General features: G+C 40.0%; 2 protein-coding genes across 4 annotated transcripts in view; one reads left to right on the forward strand and one right to left on the reverse strand.

The window, feature by feature from the left end:
• LOC126977164 (uncharacterized) overlaps positions 1-3,722 on the forward strand; it is a 28,716-nt gene extending 24,994 nt beyond the window's left edge. For all 3 annotated transcript variants that reach the window (XM_050825855.1, XM_050825856.1, XM_050825857.1), the window contains one exon: positions 1-3,722. The gene's annotated coding sequence lies outside the window, so the exon portion shown is untranslated.
• The window catches only part of LOC126977172 (protein C12orf4 homolog), a 26,619-nt gene continuing 7,598 nt past the window's right edge, over positions 3,716-22,736 (reverse strand). The window contains exons 4-9 of the mRNA XM_050825875.1: positions 19,638-19,859; positions 18,257-18,427; positions 14,878-15,064; positions 11,103-11,244; positions 10,263-10,381; positions 3,716-6,376 (exon numbers count right to left, since the gene is read on the reverse strand). Coding sequence (XP_050681832.1) covers positions 6,170-6,376; positions 10,263-10,381; positions 11,103-11,244; positions 14,878-15,064; positions 18,257-18,427; positions 19,638-19,859 — 1,048 coding nt within the window. The 3' untranslated portion in view covers positions 3,716-6,169. The remainder of the gene's footprint in view (positions 6,377-10,262; positions 10,382-11,102; positions 11,245-14,877; positions 15,065-18,256; positions 18,428-19,637; positions 19,860-22,736) is intronic.

Below are 22,736 nucleotides of genomic sequence, written 5' to 3' on the forward strand. Positions count from 1 at the left end.
GTGCAACATAAGGACAATATTAACGTTAGTTTATTGTGCTAGTGAGGTTTTTAGATAAGTGTTTGTGTGTGCCTTTGAGAGGCCTTCTATCTATAGTATCATGTCTCGATTAATTAATGCTTAATCTTTGTTTTTCTCAATTATGTACAATAGTGACTTAATTTTGAAGTATTTGGGTGCTTTGTTGGTCATCTGTTAATAATAACGGTGATCTATCTTTAAATGGGTGCCTTGTTGATTATATTCAGTAGTCGAATAATAGTTATTTATGCAACTGTTGTGTAATAAGGGGTATTAAAACTCGAATGTGGGTGGTAATAGTTTCACATGGTGTTTTAATACCTAATTATCAACAGTTGCATACAAGACTTTATCTACATCCATAATATTAATCCTCTATAAAAGATTCTGAAACAATTAGCTTACTGCTAACATTAAAAAAGCCAGTCCCAGTAACCATAACATCATCCAAATGAGTGTTGTAATGTTGTACTGAATTTCATTACAACACTCGTTTGGATGATGTAATGGTTATTAGGACATTGGGTGTTTAAATGTTGGCAATAAGCTATCTGTTTTAGAACCTTTAATAGATGATATAAAGGATGGTTGTAGATAAAGTCATTTACAAAACGTGACTTAGTGTTTATTAACTTTGGGTGCCTTGTAATGATAAGTAACGGTTTTACAATATAGAGAGAGTCACCTATAAGATAACGGTTATTAAGTTATCTTACAGTTTATCAAATATTGAGAAGTATTTAAAATATAGATTAGCAATAATTTCCCTCTAGAAGACCATGTGTATCAAAAAATTATGTAAAACACGAATTTATATGGTAAATATTGCCCAAAATGATATTTAATAGATTTCAGATCAGATACTTTTTCAACCACCAATATACAATATTTATCGAACGGGTTTTATAGTATTTTCTGTGTTTAAGGCCTATTGTGATATATTGTGTCAAATGTGGTTGAATTTACTGGCTATTTCGTTTTTATACTAACAATTAATTATTAACTATATATATTATAGTATTTTCATTAATTAGCTGTGTCGAGCGCTTAGATTTTGATAAGTTTATTATATTGATAGTTTTAATGAAGAGTGGATCCAAAATGTAAATAGTCTACAGACAGTTTTAAAACAAATTTTCGCTCGGTGCTTACTTAAACTACTTATTAGCTTGGAATTTTCAAATTAACACAAAAAAGTCGGTGATGTTGAATGTTACACTATTAATTTCATAATAAAAATATTTTAAATTATTTCGTGTCAACCCGAGAGGTCGCGGGTTCGAGTCTCGAATCGTTCATAAATTTTAGTTACAACTTTAATATACCTACCTATTTTACACTGATATCTATTGTCCATTTGTTGAGACTTGCATAAATAACTGTGTTAAAATAAGACCTCCCCAGGATTATTCATCAGTTGGACTGTGAACGTATAAAATGTATACGATTGTCGATTTCTCATTGTCTAACCACTGCGATTACGACTTGAGAGACAAGCCGCGACCGGTCGCCATTTTGGATCCTATTCTTTATCGTATGTGAATTATTTTAGACATAGGCTTGCTTTAGTTTTAGTTTTGGTATTTTTTATATTATTTAGCATGTATCGAATTAATATTATCATACCTAGCATATCAAAGAAAATATGGTTTCTATTTTACTCTTGAACTAAAGGAGAACTTAACCAATTTGTACGGGGCATAGGTACAAACCTTACCTTTTTTTTAGTATACTAACTAGTTTTTATTTGACTTTGCTAGCTAGCGGGGTTCATGAGATATCCTGGTTTTTATATTTCATGAAAGCCGCTTTATTCACACTTGTAAAACTTTTACAATATAAGCTGTATTTTGTAATTAATTGGTTTGATTGATTTTGTAAGGTTAAGACCACATATCTAAAAGCGATGAAACCACAATATTCTTTGAATAAACATGTTGGAACAGTCTACCCCCCAGAGTAGAATTGATAACCATAAAAAAACCTTTATAAATAAAAAAAATACTAGAATATCGTTCATATGGATACATTATATTAAATATATTTATGTATTTATTTATTTTTGTAATGATTAAATCTATTTATCGATTAATAGTAACTCAGTTCTCTCTCAAACTATTTAATAACTTATAAAATATTTTTAACTTTCTCCCCTTAGGAGTAGACTCCCCCGTAGACTCCTGATTTTATCTCATTTTGCTCGTAATAAATCCTACAATAATCTATGTAATATTGATAAATGTACAAGCCAGTACCAATTTGGTGGTTCTCCTTTCGTGTCTTGTTATCAACTGAAGAAGTGATGCTATTTGGTTTTAACAAACTTACATTTTTAGTAATATGGTATTGAATCAATTAATACATTTTAATGTAATATAAACAAACATTGTTTAACTATGACAATTATTGATTTGGCCAAACACATTTACAAATATTGTAACGAACAATAATTGTTAATATTTGAACTATTTCGTTCTTTTTAATGTATTGCTGCGGTGACCTTATAAATACCAACATATCACGTTGCAAGTTACATTTACTTACGTGCACTGTTGCTCTTCAGTATAGATTTTGTCTGCATAATTCATAATTTCTTCAAATTTGCTGTTAAAAAAATAGTTTTTAGCCATTGTGTAGAAACTGGGATTGGTTTTCTACAATATGTATCTAATTTAATTTTATATAGCTTTGTTGACCTTTCAATGGCAACAAACGATTTGGCAATACATTCGTGTTTTTGGTCCGCACATTCATGTAATCAATCCTCTGTTAATTTACTGGACATAGTTAAGAATTGCCAGTCGATTTGATGGACTTTTAGGGCTAGATTTCACTGGGACACCACGGTAGCGCAACCAGTCGCCGCTACCAACTATATGTATCCATCTACCTATCAGTAAGCTCTATAGAGACTCACCTGCGGGCCATGGTAATGAACTGAATGTATTAATTTCTACGTAAAAAAATCTTCTTAAACCAACCATTTTAGGTTTCGAAACGCAACACATATGGTTCGAGTAAGAGTGACAGACTTATGCAACGACTGTATAGCGTCATCTCTTTCTAAAACCGCGGACCACAGACAAATTTCTTTCAATTATTCTTCCATAAGCGATTCAAACGCCATTCAGTTATAGCCACTTCATGGTAAGAATCTTAGCAGTTCAGTTTAGGTAGTACCTAAACTGCTACGGAATTGAATCGCTAATTATGATAAGCCTTCTGGTGTCTGTTTGGTTGCGCTACCAAATTGGTATCGCGACCAGCTCGGACGCGTCATGACTGGTGTCTAGCTTGGTAGCTTAAGGACACCATGTTGGATGCGTCACCATGATGGTGTCCCGGTGAAATCTAGCCCTTACTACAAAGAATAGGGACTGAACGTATGACACATCAAAAAACTATATTGCGATAGAACATTAATCAAGACTAATATAGTTGACTTGTAAATTTTACTGACCAAAAACACTTATTAATCTTATTATTTCTTGTTGACACTTTGTAGACCATTAGCACCGGCTCAATATTACTGGTTATATTAGTAAAGAGGACCAAGATTATGTAAATGAATAATTTTAAACAAATGTTTATATTTATAACGAATTGTGTAATTCAATTGTTAGAATTCGAATTTAATGATTTTAATAATATTTAATGATTGGAATTAATAATTTGAATAAATAAATCTTGTAAGTAATTTATATGTTTTTTAATTTATATAGTAATTAACAAAAGTTATGTACAATAATTCTTATATAATACAGATCATTCAATAATATTCTTATCTACGTGAAAATATATTGTGAATTTATAAGTAATTACGTGTCGAAATATAAAGATCAGTCGCAAATGTCAATAGCAAATGACCCTTTTAATAAATAAAAAATATTTTTGCATTGCGACCGCATTTAGGAAGTATAGTGACACAGTAACGAAAGTAGAATAAATTTCTGGTATATTCATCAATTTAAATAATTTAATAGTATGACTAGTTAAATTAAATTTTTCTTAAATCTGTTCTCTTATTTTTATGGAGACAAACAATTAAACATACGGGTCTCAGGATAATAATTATAGTGAACATTAAAATTATAAAAAATATTCCTGAGGCGCTAATGGTACGGGTGTTAATGAGAGAATCCTTGTCACTCTATGGAGACCCCCCTCCCTGTGACGTAATTTATGGATGGTCGAACATGAGCGAACTCTGCATATACACGGACACAATTCTACTGCGCAGTGGCAGAGATATAAATAGATAAGAATGAACTCATGCCATATGTATGCTGTAAAGCTGAATCTAGTATATATCTGATCAAAGATGTACACAAAGAAGATGAAGACAGCAAAGTACAACGTAGGAGGACTCCACCCCTTCCCTTGCATGCCAAATGCTCAGCATCATCACACCACCTTCACCAACTTGAGTGGGTGGCGTTGTCCAGAGTGCGGTCTTGAAGGAACTTTAAGTCACCAACGTGAAATTAGATCTTAAAGTGAGGTTGCTCAATTTTATAATTGATCAAATTACTTAGGCAGTTAGACGGCCCATTCTTCATTGTCTTTTTCCAGCAAACCAAAACCCCAACAATAATGCTCCTGGAGTTCCCAACTCCTTTAACAATTGTGTATTTGCACTATGACTTCTACTTCAGCTGCTTTTTTAGGTTAAGATATTGGGCTCCAATTTTCTGTATTAAGGTACTTTAACCCTCAATTTTATGTGAAAGTTTAGCTATATTACTTCCAACTCCAACTGAACGGGGTCATCAAAGCATTCGATATAGGGTTCCCAAAGAATACTGGGCTTATTCCGGTTTTTCCTCCTCATTTCAGCCGGAAGACGTCCACTGATGGACAAAGGTCTCCCCCCAAAGATCGCCATGTCGATCGGTCCTGCGCTGCCCTCATCCAACTCATTCCGGCGATCCCAAACAGATCTTTGGTCACTACCATCACTTGTGGTCGCCATTCGAAGATTTCTGCCCAACGGCCATTTGTCCGTCGCCTATTGTGCCTTGCACACTTCTACACCCCTGGTTTCTCTTCGTATTACTTTAATAGACATCATACAGACTTCTTTAGGAATCAGTTTTTACAAATAAATCCATTCATTTTATCCCAATGTGTTTTACCCTGATGGTTTCTACCAACTCTGCTCTGCTGTCAGCTGGCCATGTTCTGTGCGCGGTGCTATCAGTGGTGGCGCACGGGCGAGGCCAGCCGGAAGATGGAGGTGAGGAGCTGGCCGCTGGCCTGGAACAGCTGCGGCGCGGCAGCCGGCAGCAGCACGGTGAGAGTGCAGGTCGGTGCTATCAGTGGTGGCGCACGGGCGAGGCCAGCCGGAAGATGGAGGTGAGGAGCTGGCCGCTGGCCTGGAACAGCTGCGGCGCGGCAGCCGGCAGCAGCACGGTGAGAGTGCAGGTCGGTGCTATCAGTGGTGGCGCACGGGCGAGGCCAGCCGGAAGATGGAGGTGAGGAGCTGGCCGCTGGCCTGGAACAGCTGCGGCGCGGCAGCCGGCAGCAGCACGGTGAGAGTGCAGGTCGGTGCTATCAGTGGTGGCGCACGGGCGAGGCCAGCCGGAAGATGGAGGTGAGGAGCTGGCCGCTGGCCTGGAACAGCTGCGGCGCGGCAGCCGGCAGCAGCACGGTGAGAGTGCAGGTCGGTGCTATCAGTGGTGGCGCACGGGCGAGGCCAGCCGGAAGATGGAGGTGAGGAGCTGGCCGCTGGCCTGGAACAGCTGCGGCGCGGCAGCCGGCAGCAGCACGGTGAGAGTGCAGGTCGGTGCTATCAGTGGTGGCGCACGGGCGAGGCCAGCCGGAAGATGGAGGTGAGGAGCTGGCCGCTGGCCTGGAACAGCTGCGGCGCGGCAGCCGGCAGCAGCACGGTGAGAGTGCAGGTCGGTGCTATCAGTGGTGGCGCACGGGCGAGGCCAGCCGGAAGATGGAGGTGAGGAGCTGGCCGCTGGCCTGGAACAGCTGCGGCGCGGCAGCCGGCAGCAGCACGGTGAGAGTGCAGGTCGGTGCTATCAGTGGTGGCGCACGGGCGAGGCCAGCCGGAAGATGGAGGTGAGGAGCTGGCCGCTGGCCTGGAACAGCTGCGGCGCGGCAGCCGGCAGCAGCACGGTGAGAGTGCAGGTCGGTGCTATCAGTGGTGGCGCACGGGCGAGGCCAGCCGGAAGATGGAGGTGAGGAGCTGGCCGCTGGCCTGGAACAGCTGCGGCGCGGCAGCCGGCAGCAGCACGGTGAGAGTGCGCAGGTCGGTGCCGCCCGCCGCGCTGGTCTCCAACATGAACCCCTTCACACACTTGAGCACCAGCTCGGCGCGCCGCAGGCACCACGACATTGTCATCTCCTGGAAAAATGGCATTTGAACATTGTACATTAAATTTATAATATAAGTAGTATGCAAATAAAATTTAATGATGCTGTGCGGGATTCGAACCCGCGACCTTCACGTTCCGTCCGAGTGCTCTTCCAACTAACTGCCAACCACGGAACAGAAAAAACTAGTGGAAGTGGCTTGTGGGCGTTACTCTGTCGCCACTATTGTGTACAAATGTACCTACTCGAGGCTCAAGTGAGACCAGTCATTTGATGTCAAATGAAGCATAATTATCTTTAAAAAAAAATACAAATATGCCTTATTGTGCCATTTTGGACTGAGAAATCATAGCCGCCATAAAAATATGTCCAGCGAAAGGACTTGCTATCATCGGTAATCGTAGTTTTCCGATTTAAATTCAATTACTTTTATGTGTTGTGCAAAAAATACAACTAAAAATGAATATGAACATAAAATTACGACGTATGGTTAATTTACCTTTACGTATAGATATAACTTATGTTACTGACACGGGAGTTGGTCAGGGATTGGAAATAATACTCCGCTTATAAGAACGAGTCTTTATTTGGGTTCACTTTTTCTGAACATGCACTTCGCCGGTCTGCCGCTGTTCCTCTTGTGGGCGGCGGTACCTTCTTCTATCTTCTTCTTCATCTGGATCACTTTCCACTTTTCACTACTTCTTCTTTTCTTCTTCCTTTACATTTTCGAGTCGGAACTAAAACTGCCGTAGACCACGCTTAGAACGGCTTATATACCCCCGGATCTGTTCTATTTTCACAATGATGAGGATGATATCGCGTAGTTATGGTCTTATGGATTTCCAAGATCTTGCAAACTTCTTGAAATACTTGTAACTCGAAGTTCCGCCCTTGATCACTGTGCATCTCCATAGGCACACCGAATCTGCAGAAAACTTCATTCACCAGCTTCGTCGCAACGGTGACCGCTTCTCAATTCGGTAGAGCAAATGCTTCCGGCCACTTCGTGAAATAATCCATCACCACCATTTTGTAACGGTTTCCAGCTTTGGTGACTGGAAACGGTCAGGCTATATCCAGAGCTACTCTCTTGCTAGCTAGCGCCTTTGCTCTGGGTCTGAGGTCCTTTGACAGCTGCACAACTCTTGCATTTACGGCACCAGTCTTCCACATCATCACGGCAATGCAAACAGTAAAATCGTTCTTTAATTTTTGTGAGAGTTCTTCTTATTCCCAAATGTCTACCTAAAGAACCATCGCGATAAGCTCTCAGGATCTCGTTCACCTTCTACCTGGGAACGACCAGTTGCAGATGGCAATCCTTTCCTTCCGTCATGCATCACCAAACTGTTCCACTGTGCCCTGAGACTCTTGGTAGCCGTACTGTGTCTAGCCACTTCAGACTATTTTGGTTTAAGTGAACCACTTGCTAGCCAATGTAAAAGTGGTTGAAGATCTTTATCATTTTCCTGAGCTCTCCTCATTGCATCGTTGCTCCAATTCTCGTCGATCGACCGGATGATAAAATTTTCTTTCTCCTCCTCACGAATGCCGTGTTTGCATTCCGTCGGACAAGGTCTTCTATATAAAGTATCTGCGTTTCCATGACTTTTTTCTCCTCGATGCTCGATTTTAAAGTCATACTCTTGAAGTTGCTCAATCCATCTGGCCACTTGTCGTTCCGGATTCTTGAATTCTAGTAACCACTTCAAGGCGGCATGATCAGTCCTTACTAGGAATTTGCGAAACAAACAAGTACTTTTTGAAATGTTATAATGTCTTAACCACGGCCAGTAACTCCCTACGAGTTACTGGCCTACACAGTAGTTTATCTCCGGCTTCGATAGGGATTTGCTAAAGTTTGCAATTACAACTTCTTGATCTCCCCTCTTCTGAGATAGCACTCCACCAATTGCAGTGTTGCTAGCATCAGCATCCACTATGAATCTTCCCTCCGTGTCAGGATATCAAATCAAATCAAATCAAAATATCTTATTGCAAGTCACATTTTACAGTAGGATGGTTGGTACATTAATGGGTAGACAATATGTGACGCCCTGCAAGGGCACAGCAACGTTATACATAAAATAATATCCGAGGATAGGTGATTCACATAGTCGATTCTTCAACTCTAAGAAAGATTGTTCACATTCCTCATCCCAGGAAAAGGCTCTTTTTCTCCTCCGTCAGTCGATGTAACGGCTTAGCAACATCGGAAAACCCTTTCACAAAGCGTCGATAATAAGAGCATAGTCCTAGTAATGCTCTCACATGTGTCTTTTCCGTCGGCGTCGGCCAGTCCTTGACAGCATAAGTGCTTATAGTCCTTGACAGCACTTATGCTGTCAAGGACTGGCCGACGCTAAGATAAGTCTTCGCAGGATCCGTCGCAACGCCTTGCTCCGAGATAACGTGCCCCAAGTAATTCACCTGTCGTTGAAAGAACGAACATTTCTTTGGACTCAACTTCAAGTTCTCAGTTTTGTGAAGACCTTTTCTAGCTTCTTAAGATGATCTTCAAAACTTCGTCCCATAATGATTATGTCATCCAACTAGACAAGGCAGGTTTCTCCCAACATACCTGCCAGCAAATGCTCCATCAACCTTTCGAAAGTAGCTGGGGCGTTGCATAATCCGAAGAGCATTGTTTTGAACTGCCATAACCCTTTTCCGGTTGAAAAAGCCGTCTTCTCCTTGTCTTTAGGGTCCAGTTCGACTTGCCAGTAGCCACTTTTTAAATCCAGAGTAGAGAACCACGTCATGTCACAAAGTGAATCTAAGGTGTCATCGATTCTTGGCAGTGGATAACTGTCCTTCTTAGTTACATCGTTCGAACGCCGATAGTCCACAAAAAATCTAGTTGATCCATCCTTCTTCTTCACCAGAACCACTAGAGAACACCATGGTCTCGACGATGGTTCTATCACCCTATTTTCTTTCATATCCCGAATCATGTCTTCTACTTCTTGCTCGCGTGCAAACTGTATGCGTCTTGGTCTCTGCCGTATCGGAACGGTGTCTCCTGTGTCGATCATGTGTTTTCACCAAACCAGTTCTTCCGATGAATTCCGTCGTTCTTCGAGAACATCCCGGCGTAGCGTAGCAGGAAATCTCGCTTTTATTAACTGTACCTTGGTAAAATTGTCTTTACAGCCATCCAGAAGTTTCTGTATGTTCACATCCTGGCTTGCAGCTACGGTCTTCCTCCCTTCTTCACACTTTTTTAACCAACCCATCTCCCCACAAGCTCCGATCACTGTTACCTTCCTAACGATTTGCTTGTCTTTGAATTTGGGAGTTTCCCACAACAGTCCTGGCTGGGATCCATGTCGTGTCCGATGTTTCTCTTTCAATCATAGCGCATTTACAGGGTCTTCCTCTGTCATCCCTTGCCAGGACTACCGGGACTAAAGTCTGCGATCTAGGATTTAAGGTCGTGTCTCTCAAGCAAGTCGAGGCTCCCGTATCCAAAGTGAAACGGCAAGATTTTCCAATTATCATTCCTTCTATAACCAAAGTGTTTCCGTCACATGTTTGCTTCACGAAGATCCTTGGGGCTTTGCTTTTACCTTAATTAATTACCCAATTGCGTATTTATTTACAATCTAATTAATTAATCTAATTCTAATTACGATTATTGTTAATTTTTCAGTCGGTGTCAATCAGGACAGGTTTGTTGTACATACATTCAAAGTTATAGGTGAGATGTGCTTGAGTCGCACGTGAGATGTGAGGAGGCGAGAGATATATTTGACATTATTTAAACACCATTCATAATATATTGGATGCAGCATCTTACAAACAAATTTTTGTATTGTATTTGTTTGTATTAGTGTATAATTTGTTGGCGGATTTTTTTAAATAAATAAATAAAAAGACATCCGGGTACGGTGTGTCTGGCAGTGTTATCGTACCTCTGTGAAATCGTGTCGAAGAAGCAGCGGTATGGCGAGCGAGGTCACGTCGTTACAACTCGCGGACTTGAGAATGTTCCGCAGGCCGAGTATAGCCGGGTGGCGAGATGTTATATCACCTGTTAACATATACCTGGATTTTAATAATAATAATAATTTATAATTCATTTCATGATACATTGCAGCGTGTGTATGATGAATTCTTTCAGCATACATTTTTTATGTTACGTTTCTCAAATTCAATTATTTTTATTCAAAATAGGATGTGACATCACTTATTGAAAGTCAAAAACTACCACCCATTCACTAATGCCTCAGACCTGAGAAGAATGGGCGCAACAAACTCAGCGGGCTTTTTTTTCATAAAAAAAAATGTTTACAAAGTTTACTGTACATTTTTATAATGGTACAATATTACAATTAAACTTATTATTTAATAGCCTGATAGCGGTCGCTCCATTCCCAATTTGGGGTATCATTAAGAAAGTCTATGTTATAGTAACCTTTACCACACAAACGTTTTTTAACAATTGTCTTGAATTAATAACATTATCTGGGATCTTGTTGTAAAAGGATATACATCGCCCCACAAAAAAAGTTTGTTCCTAGTGTTAACATTAATATTGTTATGACAGTTTCTAGCAAATTCACTTATGTGCCTATGAACATACATTACATTATCAACAATATATTGAGACGCAACAGTCAAGATATTTTTTTCTTTGAATTTTGCTCTCAATGATAAATCTGTACGCACCATTAAGCTGAACAACTACAAATTTTTTAAGAACTCTGTTACACAAATAAATAATTTTCTTTCATTACTTTGAGCCTGTTTACCCGAGTTTATATTGTCATCATCGACCAGTAGATGGTAGACCACGTGGGCGTCCATCAGGTTGGAGTGGCGGCTGATGAACACGTCGCCAGGCTGAAGCGCTCGGGAGCGAGAACTACCGCGTGCCTTGTTCCGCGCCTCCGCCTTAAAAACATATATTATATATATTATCTTACTGACGTTCTTAGATCAAGGATTGGTCTCCGCTGCGCTCCAACTAGATACCGCAGGCGTAGTCGCAAATGGCGGCAACTAATACTACGCCCAAGTGGGCGTACTCGAGTTGTTACATGTTCTGTTAAACTTTGCTAATAGTTGAAACTAAAATACCGGATTGCGTAAAATACCTTTGAAAAAATAATACTACAAGATATAAGAAAGACACTGGTATCGCATATCATCAGTAAGTAAAATACTTACAGAACATGTGGCACATCAACGTCACAGATTGTTCGAGGCTGGCTGGAGTACGCCCACTTCGGCGTAGTATTAGTTGCCGCCCTTTGCGACTACGCCTGCGGTATCTAGTTGAAGCGCAGCGGAGACCAATCCTTGACCGAAGCTGACGTTAGTAGACTGGCAATGCGAGACCAAAATCTGATTGCTTGTGTTATGTGTGAAATGTCTATGAATGCATTATAAGTGTTGGGTAACAATTGCTAGAAATGTATCGACACCGATCAAAATAAACGACACATATTATAAATATCTTCATAAGTTTGTTCACTAAGTGACGTGAAGATATTTTAACTACTATTGATTTAATATACTATTGATGCAGACCAGCAATAAATGGAGAAGTCCAAAAATGAAAAACCTATGCGCATTTCTGGCGCAATGCCAAAGAGGATGTAAATACTACGTAATGAGAAGCGGGACTGCCTAAGTAAAAATTGAAATTTACTTTACTATGAAACGTGCAATGATTTGACAGAAGTTTGAAATAGTAGTAATTACACTATGGCGATTGACGACAAAGTATAATCCGGCTTAGTTTAAAGCGAACAGTTGTTTAAAACATAGTGGATTTCGCCTACCTCCGTTTTTTTACAATATTATAGCCGTCATATGTCAATCTATCAATGACTGCTCGTTTTATACAATCGAGTGAATCGCTTTTTTCTAAGAGAGTTTCGCTAGGCTGTGAAATTAATACCTTATAGATTGGAATTTACTGAATAATCGTTTACGGGAAGGGTTTCGTCAGTCTATCTCGCTCTAACACACTCTTATACTATATGCTGACTCTTTCGCATTGCCAATCTTTTACTTCAATATAATGCCGCTTCTTCACAATCGGTGATTAAAGGCCCAGCCCCTTAGCTAAAGCTCAGCCCCTCGATCAAGGGGTTGAGGAAGCTGTTTTCGGTCTGTGAGCATTTGGAAATGCGCACGGACTGAAATACAACGTTTCTAAAACTCAAATGATGGTGTTTAAGGCAAGACAGCCTCCGGAGAGAGTGCCGAGTGTGTTTTTGTAGGGCACGGTGGTTGGTGTAGTTAAGCAGTTCAGGTACCTAGGATATTTGTTGACGGAACGGTTCTATGACGATGATGACATTGAGCGCGAGCGGAGGGCCCTTGCAGTCAGAGGCAACATGCTCGCTCGACGATTTGCAAAATGCAGCAAGGATGTAAAAACCACATTATTCAAGGCATACTGTTTAGGCATGTACACCTGCCAGCTGTGGATAACGTTTTCTCAGAAAGTTATGAGCAGAATAAGAGTCCAGTACAATGATGCGTTCCTGGCTCTTATGCGGCTCCCGCGGTGCTGCAGCGCGTCGGCCATGTTCGCAGACGCTGGGGTCCCCGACTTTTTCGCCATAATCCGGTCTCGCGTTGCCTCTTTCTGGCGGAGACTGCAACGTTCCGACAACAAAATACTCATGGCTGTCTCTGACGACATCAGGAATCCAGTGTTTAAGCGCTGGATCTCTGTTCACATGGACAAGAACAAAAAATGACTGCACAAATTTGTGCAATATTTATATAGTTTTAGTTAGTCTAATTTTACTTTTTACTTGGCACCCCAGTGTCCAAAATTTTTTGTAACTATGGGTTTTATTATGCCTGAAATAAATACCTTTTATTTATTTTATTTTTATTAATTTTTAAAGGCGATTACACGCGAACACAATCGCGTGGAGGGTTTATTCGTTTCTAATCGCCGATCATCGTCTATAATGGTCATAATCGCGGCGATCGGTGACTCGTCGGTTTTTCCGCCACACATCAAATTTAATTCGCGTGTATTTGCGTGCGCGTGCCCACAAGTTCGCCGGTCATTCATTCACTGGAGGACACTTGGACAGTGAGCGATGCTTGTCATTAGTATGACATCATAAGTTAAATTTACTTATATAGTTTATTTACTTTGTTCTATTAAGATGAATGCTCAAACACCACCATCTTCTCTTCTTACATTTTTTTTCAAAACTTTTCGTTCAACTAAATTGACAGAATGATTGTATACTAAAATTAAATTACTGCTAGCAGCAGCTATAAACTCCACGTCCATCTTGAAGGACTGCCGCTCAGTAAATGATCACGGACGATCGTGTGGATGCTTACACGGTGATCAACGATTAACTTGCCGATGACCGACGATCATACAAGTAGCGATCATCGCCAATAGTGGAAATGAGGCTTAATACATCCATGATTGAAACGGATTGGGCGTCGCTTACCTGCGCTTCCCTTTCAACCCAACACGAGTAAAAGAGGTAGCAAGTGCGCAAAAACAATTAACGTAAGCTGCACCAAAGAATATGTAATAGTACGCTGCACCATGATTGTGATAATATTTACACCGGCAACACTTCAGTGATTCCTCTGGTTTTACAAGAGAATGTGGGCGGCGGTGATTACTAAACATCGGGGGGCCATTCGTTAGTCCTCGTTATATATAAAAAGGATGTCACTGTCGAAGCTACTAAAATTATATTACAACAATAAGAGACGAGACGAGCAGAATGTTCAGCTGGTGGTACGTAGATTCGCGCTACCCTAAATAGGCGCCGTTGTGGCACCCATAATCTAGCCGGCGTCCTGTGCAAAGGACTCTCCCACTGGTAAACAGTTTGTTATTTTTAAGTGGTATCCTTAACTTCTGGGATTAAATATACAAATTTGTATTACATATAACAAACTGTTTTGATTTGAAAGAGCGACATCTCAAGTCAGTTTCCTAATATTAAGTTATTGAGCAGGTTATCAACTGTAAAGTAGATACTGTAGATTGAGCCACGACCTGAGAGTTGAACGAGACAGACCATGATTTACGATCGATACGTCACTCGGACGGTTGGCTCGGTTAGTAAGCAGCTCTGACGGAACTGGCGTGGGTTCCAGTACCGTATGGTTCATAAATTTTGGTATAAATTAAATTTGTATAATCGAAACTACATAAAATACCATTATTCGTATGTCCTACTATTGTTTTATTATCCCCTTTGTGGTGGCCATAATTTAGACGACATCCTGTGCAATGGAGCCATCCACTGGTAAAATGTATGATTGATTAATATATTTTTTTTTATGGAATAGGAGGACAACCGAGCGTACGGGTCACCTGGTGCTAAGTGATCACCGCCGCCCACATTCTCTTGCAACACCAGAGGAATCACAAGATCGTTGCCGGCCTTTAAGGAAGGTACGCGCTTTTTTTGAAGGTATTCATGTCGTATCGTCCCGGAAACACCGCACAAGGAAGCTCATTCCACAGCTTTGTAGTACGAGGAAGAAAGCTCCTTGAAATTGTAGGTATCTTCGTACCGGCTCTTTAACTTTGTCAGCGATGTCTCTCAGCTGCAGGTGTACGTCGGGGAAGTGGTGTTCTGTGGCTCGGCGAGCACGCTCGGCGAGCGGCGAACGTTCGGGAGCATGCTCGGCGAGCAGCACCACGCCGCTCAGCTCGCTCGAGTACAAGGCCAGGGCCGGCTGGACTCTACTCCACGTCCCACTGCAAATATAAACAATCACTTTTAAACTGAAAACTTTATTATAATCGGCTTTACTTACGATACATAGGTATCTATCACAATAATTATAATAATTGTGCGGACAGGACAAGTGGAAAGGACAAGCGAGCATATATATATTTTTTTTTATGGAATAGGAGGACAAACGAGCGTACGGGTCACCTGTTGTTAAGTGATCACCGCCGCCCACACTCTCTTGTAACACCAGAGGAATCACAGGAGCGTTGCCGGCCTTTAAGGAAGGTGTACGCACTTTTTTTGAAGGGACCCATGTCGTATCGTCCCGGAAACACCGCACAAGGAAGTTCATTCCACAGCTTTGTAGTACGTGGAAGAAAGCTCCTTGTAAACCGCACTGTGGAATTCGGCGGCAGGAATTAGGTTAAACAGCTCTTCGGAACACTCCCCTATATATATATATACATACAGGTCAGCTTTATAAACGCACATACTAATTGTTCGCGCGCTAATAACCGGCTGTGGTCTCATCGCCTCACACCCCCCACCCGCGGCGGATCTAAGCGCATTCCGTTAATGACATCAGAGAGTGTCACATGTTGTCAATGCATTAACCTTATTATACTTTGTCGTTATTAAACTAGTGAATCAGTACAACCAAATCTTTAATTTTCAAAATCGGAACACCTTGCTTGTGAACCTTCCCTAACACTAATATTAAATCGAAAACACATTAGTACGTGGCGGGCAAGGACTGAACTAGGGTCATCAGAGGTGAGAGACAACGGTTCTGCGTATTGCGCAACAGACGCTTTTATATTCAACACCTTTTGAATTAAAGGAGCATTCTTCAAAACAACTTTATGAATGTTAAAAATACTAGTGTTCGCACCAATTAACTAATATTCCTATCCATGTATATTCCATTCCCCGCAAGCGCGCTATATATATATCGATTAATATCGAAGATAGAAGGTAGCGCGTATACATTTATCGAAGCGATATATGTTAACATTATTTATTATTTACGACATATATTAACTCTGCCGTGAAACAATTTTATTATAACAACAGGGAGCATATTTTATAAAATAATTCTTGATGTTATGAAATATTATTGCCAGTTCATAAAAAAATAACAGTATTTTATTTATTGTGTACAGAACAACGTCTGTCGAGTCAGCTAGTAAGATATAATAAGACACAATATTATATATATATTAATATGATATATATGGATTAATATCAAAGATCAAAGGTGGCGTGATCGCTACTAAGCCAGTTACCACCCGGCAGTCGTTAAAGACGCAATCATTCGCTGACCGCACCGTTGACCACTCGCTCGCCGAACCGCAAATTAACGATCGACAACCGCATGGTTATTTCGCTGCATCCCGCATTTACTAGTGATTTTATGAGTTTATAGTAGTAGTGATTCGACTAACATTAAAGCGGACAGGTCACTATAATCGGCCAAGAAAAAGTACGCCGCGTGGTGATCGATTAAAACAACTAAAACTGTATAAAACAAGTGAGGCCAAGAGACTGGTAGTGGAACTATGTGGCGGCAGCGACGGTATCTACACTATCGACACACATCGTAAAAAACAAGTAACTGACCGCATCTGCACATCTTTTAAATGCTTTCTAAATAACATTTAGCGGACTGTAAACTATGACACAAACAATAATTGATGTTAAGACGGCCAATTTTTAATATTTCCTACTTTCTACTAATAATAAAAACTATACACTAAATACCCGACGATCCCTTTCACCTGTACAGTAAGAGCCTTGGAACGTAACTATTACTGTATCCTGTACACATATAAAGGTAGTATTCTAAAGTGTAATGAAAGATCAGTTCCTGGACAAGATACGATTGAAGCTGCATCTGCGCACGAGCATACAATCTGCAACAACAGGTTAGTGCACTTGTTCCTGTAATCCTTTCTTTTGTTCACGCCTTAACTTAATACCGAAACTTACAGTACATTATAAATACCACAAATCATTAAACCAGGTTAACTACCTACTAGCTAGTAAGTTGGATAAATTCATTCACTTATATTACACTGAAGAAATTTTTATCGCAGACATATTAATACATACGTACATACATATAATCACGCCTCTTTCCCGTAGGGTTAGGCAGAGACCACTTCTTTCCACTTGCTACGATCCTTACTTGTTTCGCTTCGTCCACTTTCATTATTCCTTTCATACATGCTCTTCGGTTTAGGGTACTCTTGACCTGGCCTTTTTCCAAGACGTCCCTGATTTGATCTTGAAACGTCCGCCTAGGTCTTCTCCTTCTAACACTTTCACTCACACTGGCCTTATACACTTTCTTCGTCAATCGTTCTTCATTCATTCTCTCGACATGCCCAAACCATCTCAGCATGCCTTTCTCAATTTTTGTCACAACATCTTCTTTCAGACCACAACGTTTCCTTATCTCACTATTTCTTATCCTGTCACTCAGTTTAACTCCTATCATACTTCTCAACGCTCTCATCTCAACTGCATTTATTCTGCTTTCATGTTTCTTCTGCCATACCCAACTTTCACTTCCGTACATGAGTGTTGGAACCAACACCCCCTCATGGACTTATTAATATTGCAGTATTAACACAAACATTTTATTATACACACACATATAAAAGATTCATTCATTTGATACACAAGGACACACACACACACCTCTCACACCTTACTTATCACTAACACACACCCAAAGCACACATACGTACCTACAACTTATTTCTTAATACACATACTTCTTAGTAATGTTTATGATTGTCTGTAAATAATTTTATGAAGAGCGGAGTCTTCTAACACTTTAGTGGTTAAAAGGAGGCTCCAATCATGAATATTGTGTGTATTTCACATTTTGTATTATATAATTCTTCTGTACGTGTGTTGACAGTGAGGTCCTCCTAAACGGATGGACCGATTTGAATGTATTTTTTTGTGTGTTCCAGTGAATTTGAGAATGATTTAGATTATCAATTCAGTCTATATATAATTCTCCTGCCCATGTGTATGTTAGTGAAATACTCTTAACGGCTGGACCGATTTTTCAAATTTAATAAGTGTGTACTAGACGTCTGTCGGGTTCGTTAGTATTTTGTATATTTATGTACATACTTGGTAAAGAGAATAAACATTTTTGAATTTTGTATTGTTCAGCGTAGCATAAAATAATCTGTTACCTGTCGCCACGGTTGACGGAGCACAAATCCAATATGTCTGCCGCAAGCAGTCGAATGTTGTGCGTTTGTTTGAGTTGTGACCCCAGGTGGATGGTGAAACTCTCCTCCAGGCGAGGGGGCGCGGGGACGGCCGGGGGGAGTTCCGGGGGCAGCGTGCACAGGGGGGAGTTGCTGCGAAATACATCGACTTCAATAATACATAACAAGATTTACGAACCATACGTCACTCGAACGGTTGGATTAGTGGAAGAGCGCTCCAACTGAACCCGAGAGGTCGCGGGTTTGACTCACGCACGCATCGTTCGTAAATTTTTGTTACAAATTTAATATATATAAAATATAAATTTTAAAATTAAATTTGTGACCAAAAATGAACGATACGGAACTGAGAATTTACTTAAGATTAAGATTTACTAAATATTACGACCGATGCGTATTCGAACTGTTTGCTGAGTTGTTAAGAGCGCTCGGACGGAACCCGAGTGGTCGCGGGTACGAGTCACGCATCGTTCATAAATTTTGGTCACAAAATTTAATTGTACATTAACATATAGTAAGTCGGGTCATTGCCCCTTCTACTGCTTTTATCACGGAGAGTGTTCCTAAGAGCAATCTGAATACCGCCGAAATATATCCGTTCTATCTAATATAAAAATTCTCAAGTCGCGGTGCTTGCAGTTAAACTCCTTCGAAACGGCTTGACCGATTCTCATGAAATTTTTAGTGCATATTTGGTACGTCTGAGAATCGGACAACATCTATTTTTCATCCCCCTAAATGTTAAGGACGTGGACCACCCACGCCAATGTTTTTTTAATTTTTTTGTTTTTTTTTTTAAATATGTTTGATTATGAGACAGCATTAAAAAATACATACAACTTCAAATTTTCACCCATCTACGATCAACAAGCAATACAATTTGCTGGGTCAGCTAGTATTTAATATGTATAACCTACATGTGAAATCTTTACATCTCTAAACTTTCTTTGACACAATAAATAAACATTTAGTATATGTATTAGTATTAAATATCACTTAAAAATAACAAACTGTACGAGTGGGAGGCTCCTTTGTACAGGATGCCGGCCAGATTATGGGTACCACAACGGCGCCTATTTCTGCCGTGAAGCAGTAATGTGTACGCATTTTTGTATTTCGGTCAGAACGGCGCCGTAACTAGTAAAATTACTGGGCAAATATGACATAGCATCTTATGTCTCAAGGTGACGAGCGCCATTGAAAAGCAAAGAATGTTTAGGTTTTTCAAGAATCAAAAAGAATGAGAAGGGCGTATCAATTACCATCAGCTGAACGTCCTGCTCGTCTCGTCCTTATTGTAATCAAAAAAATAAAATGTATGGATTTGTTTAATAAGTCTTACCTAGGTGTAGCGTTTTCGTTAAGCTGGTAATCATCAATGGCGGACATGATCCAGGCTCTATGCTCCGCTCTTTGGGCATGCCGCAGGGCATCGAGTTGGGACTCCCATCGGCCTGAAGTCACACTCTGTTCCTCAAAATGTTTCGCCGCTAGAGCATTTATGTCGTCTTCCGTGGTAGACGTGTTTAGGAGACGCATTTTCTCCTCCATTTCTTCGGTTTGTCTGCGAAATTATCCCTTTAAGTGAAGGAAGTTTAAGATTTTTTTTATGGAAAAGGAGGAAAAACGAGCATTCTGTTGCAACACCAGAGGAATCACAGGAGGGTTGCCGGCCTTTATGGATGGTGTACACGTTTTTTTTGAAGGTGGGTACCTTTAGATAGTAGATTTTCCTATATATTAAATTGTAAATTATAGTATTACTAGCTGCCTCGACAGACGTTGTTCTGTAGATAATAAAAAAAATACTGTTTTATAGGAATTTGCCAATAATATTTCAAAACATCAAGAATTATTTCGTAAAAAATGCTCCCGGTTGTTATAATGAAATTGTTTCACAGCGGAACTGTCAAACCGTGCGTCACTAAATTCTCTCATAGAAAATATATCCATATAAAACAAATATTGAAAATAAAAAATAATTATGGGTCCCAAAACGAAATTAAAACTATCCTATCTCTCAAGTTGGACCAAACTGCACTCGATGAAGTAATCCCCATTAAAATCTGTTCATTAGTTTAGGAGTCCATCGTGGACAAACAACGTGTCACGTAATTTATAAATATTAAGATAATATGGGACTAGGCTTGTTTGCACAAACGTACGCGTAGAATAAATGTGTACAAGCACTGCTTTTGTTACATTCTTTTTATTCCGTTTTTTGCGGAAGGGCCACCACGATTTAGCCTATGTCAGGCCGTGGTGTGCCACCAAGTATAGACTATGTAAAAGGTGATGATGTATTTCATGTTTCTGCAATTATCGAGATACTAGACTACTAACACATAAAAAGGCATAAAAGTCATTTATTTTCTTAAAATAGATTCCTTTAGAATTCTTTTTGATGTCATTTTTAACGAAGCGGCGCAAGAAACTCTCCCAGCATTCATGTCTTGCGCTCCTTTTAATAAAATATACGATATTGTACTGTCATTGTTATTGATATAAAAAAAACATTTAAATTTATTTATAGATAATGCCTAAACAGTGGCTGGGACTTATTATAAAAGTGTATACATTTACCCTTAAAGCTATTATGTGTCTTATGAAGCCTACTTGCATTAGTTACAAGCAATATTTGTAGTGTTATAATAATGAAAATCACTATTTAGAGCAAAAAGATGACATTTGTTGTAAACGTATATTAAATTTTCATAAATGTACTGACAATGAACAGTCATAATATATCTTTGAGTGACTGTCTATAACCAAGCTGATATATAACACGATCAGCTCTCTTCAATAACACTATACCAATGTCAGCATCATGACCCCACAGTCAAATACCGTACGTCATGATACTGTGAAAATAACTGAAGTACACTAATTTAGCGTTCGCAACATTCGTGTACTCTCTAATCTTTCTAACGGCGTGTGCCGCAGAGCTGAGTCTATCTACTAGTTAGCCGATATGTTAACCCCACTGAAGCTTTTTATCTACCGTGATGCCCACGAAGACCTTTGGTCATTAATAAGTACGTTTTTTCGTCCGTTATGTTTGGTGTAATGAACAGTAAACACTTTGCTTTTTTACTGTTTGAGTGCAGATTATTCTTTTTTTTTATGGAATAGGAGGACAAACGAGCGTACGGGTCACCTGTTGTTAAGTGATCACCGCCGCCCACAATCTCTTGCAACACCAGAGGAATCACAGGAGCGTTGCCGGCCTTTAAGGAAGGTGTACGCGCTTTTTTTGAAGGTACCCATGTCATATCGTCCCGGAAACACCGCACAAGGAAGCTCATTCCACAGCTTTGTAGTACGTGGAAGAAAGCTCCTTGAAAACCGCACTGTGGAGGACCGCCACACATCCAGATGGTGAGGATGATATCCTTACTTGTGGCGTGTCGTGCGAAGGTGGAATTCGGCGGCAGGAATCAGGTTAAACAGCTCTTCGGAACACTCCCCGTGATAAATGCGGTAGAAGACACACAATGAAGCGACGTCTCTACGCAACGCCAAGTGATCCAGCCGTTCACAGATTTCACACACAGTTCACAGATATTCGTATCAAGCCCTATCTTTGAGAGTGCATTGGTTACCTCGTCATCAATATCAGCACGTCGCTTCACTTTAAAAATAAGTGAAGTAATATCAGCAAACAATTCAATATCATGGCTACCATCTGCCACCAAAGCTAAATCGTTAATATATATAAGAAACAAGAAAGAACCGTGAATAGAACCCTGCGGAACACCTATTCCTATAGGTTTAAACGAAGACCATTTGCCGTTTACGTCAACTATCTGAACTGTTTCGCTTAAATGTGATTTTAACAGATTTAGGGATGTATTTTTCATTTTATATTACTCCATAATGCTTTAATTTTCGGAGTAAAGTTTCATGGTGGATGCAATCAAATGCTTTGGAAAAATCACAAAAAACGCCAATTGCATACTATGACTCTTCCCAGGCATCAAAGACGTGTTCAATGAGCAGCCTAATACCTGCATTAATTATTGACAAGCCCTACAAGCCTGTGATTCCAATTGGGTAAGGGTTTTAAATAATCCTTAGCAGCTGCTAAGGATTATTGACATTATAGTATGACCTGCGCACACAGCTGTGTGCGCAGGTCATACGTATCCAGTTATCCACAAACTGGTATTTTATAACTTTAGTTTAATTTGTAGCATTAACTCAGTTCGATTAAATTTTCCCACCTAAGTTATGCTATTTATAGTATGTTTCAGCATTGACATATTATAATAGACCAATAAATATTACATTGTCACAGGACAGACTTGTTTCTATGAAAGTTTCCGACTTTTGCAAGTATTTACTTGCGAGGCATTTTGCTGTGCTTTTAAGGTTTTAATCAATATCATTGTTCAGCCGAACCTATCTGATGACAGAAAGATTACGGATGTCATCAATTCTA

This window comes from Leptidea sinapis, chromosome 44, assembly GCF_905404315.1.
Source record: "Leptidea sinapis chromosome 44, ilLepSina1.1, whole genome shotgun sequence".
Taxonomy (NCBI): Eukaryota; Metazoa; Arthropoda; class Insecta; order Lepidoptera; family Pieridae; genus Leptidea; species Leptidea sinapis.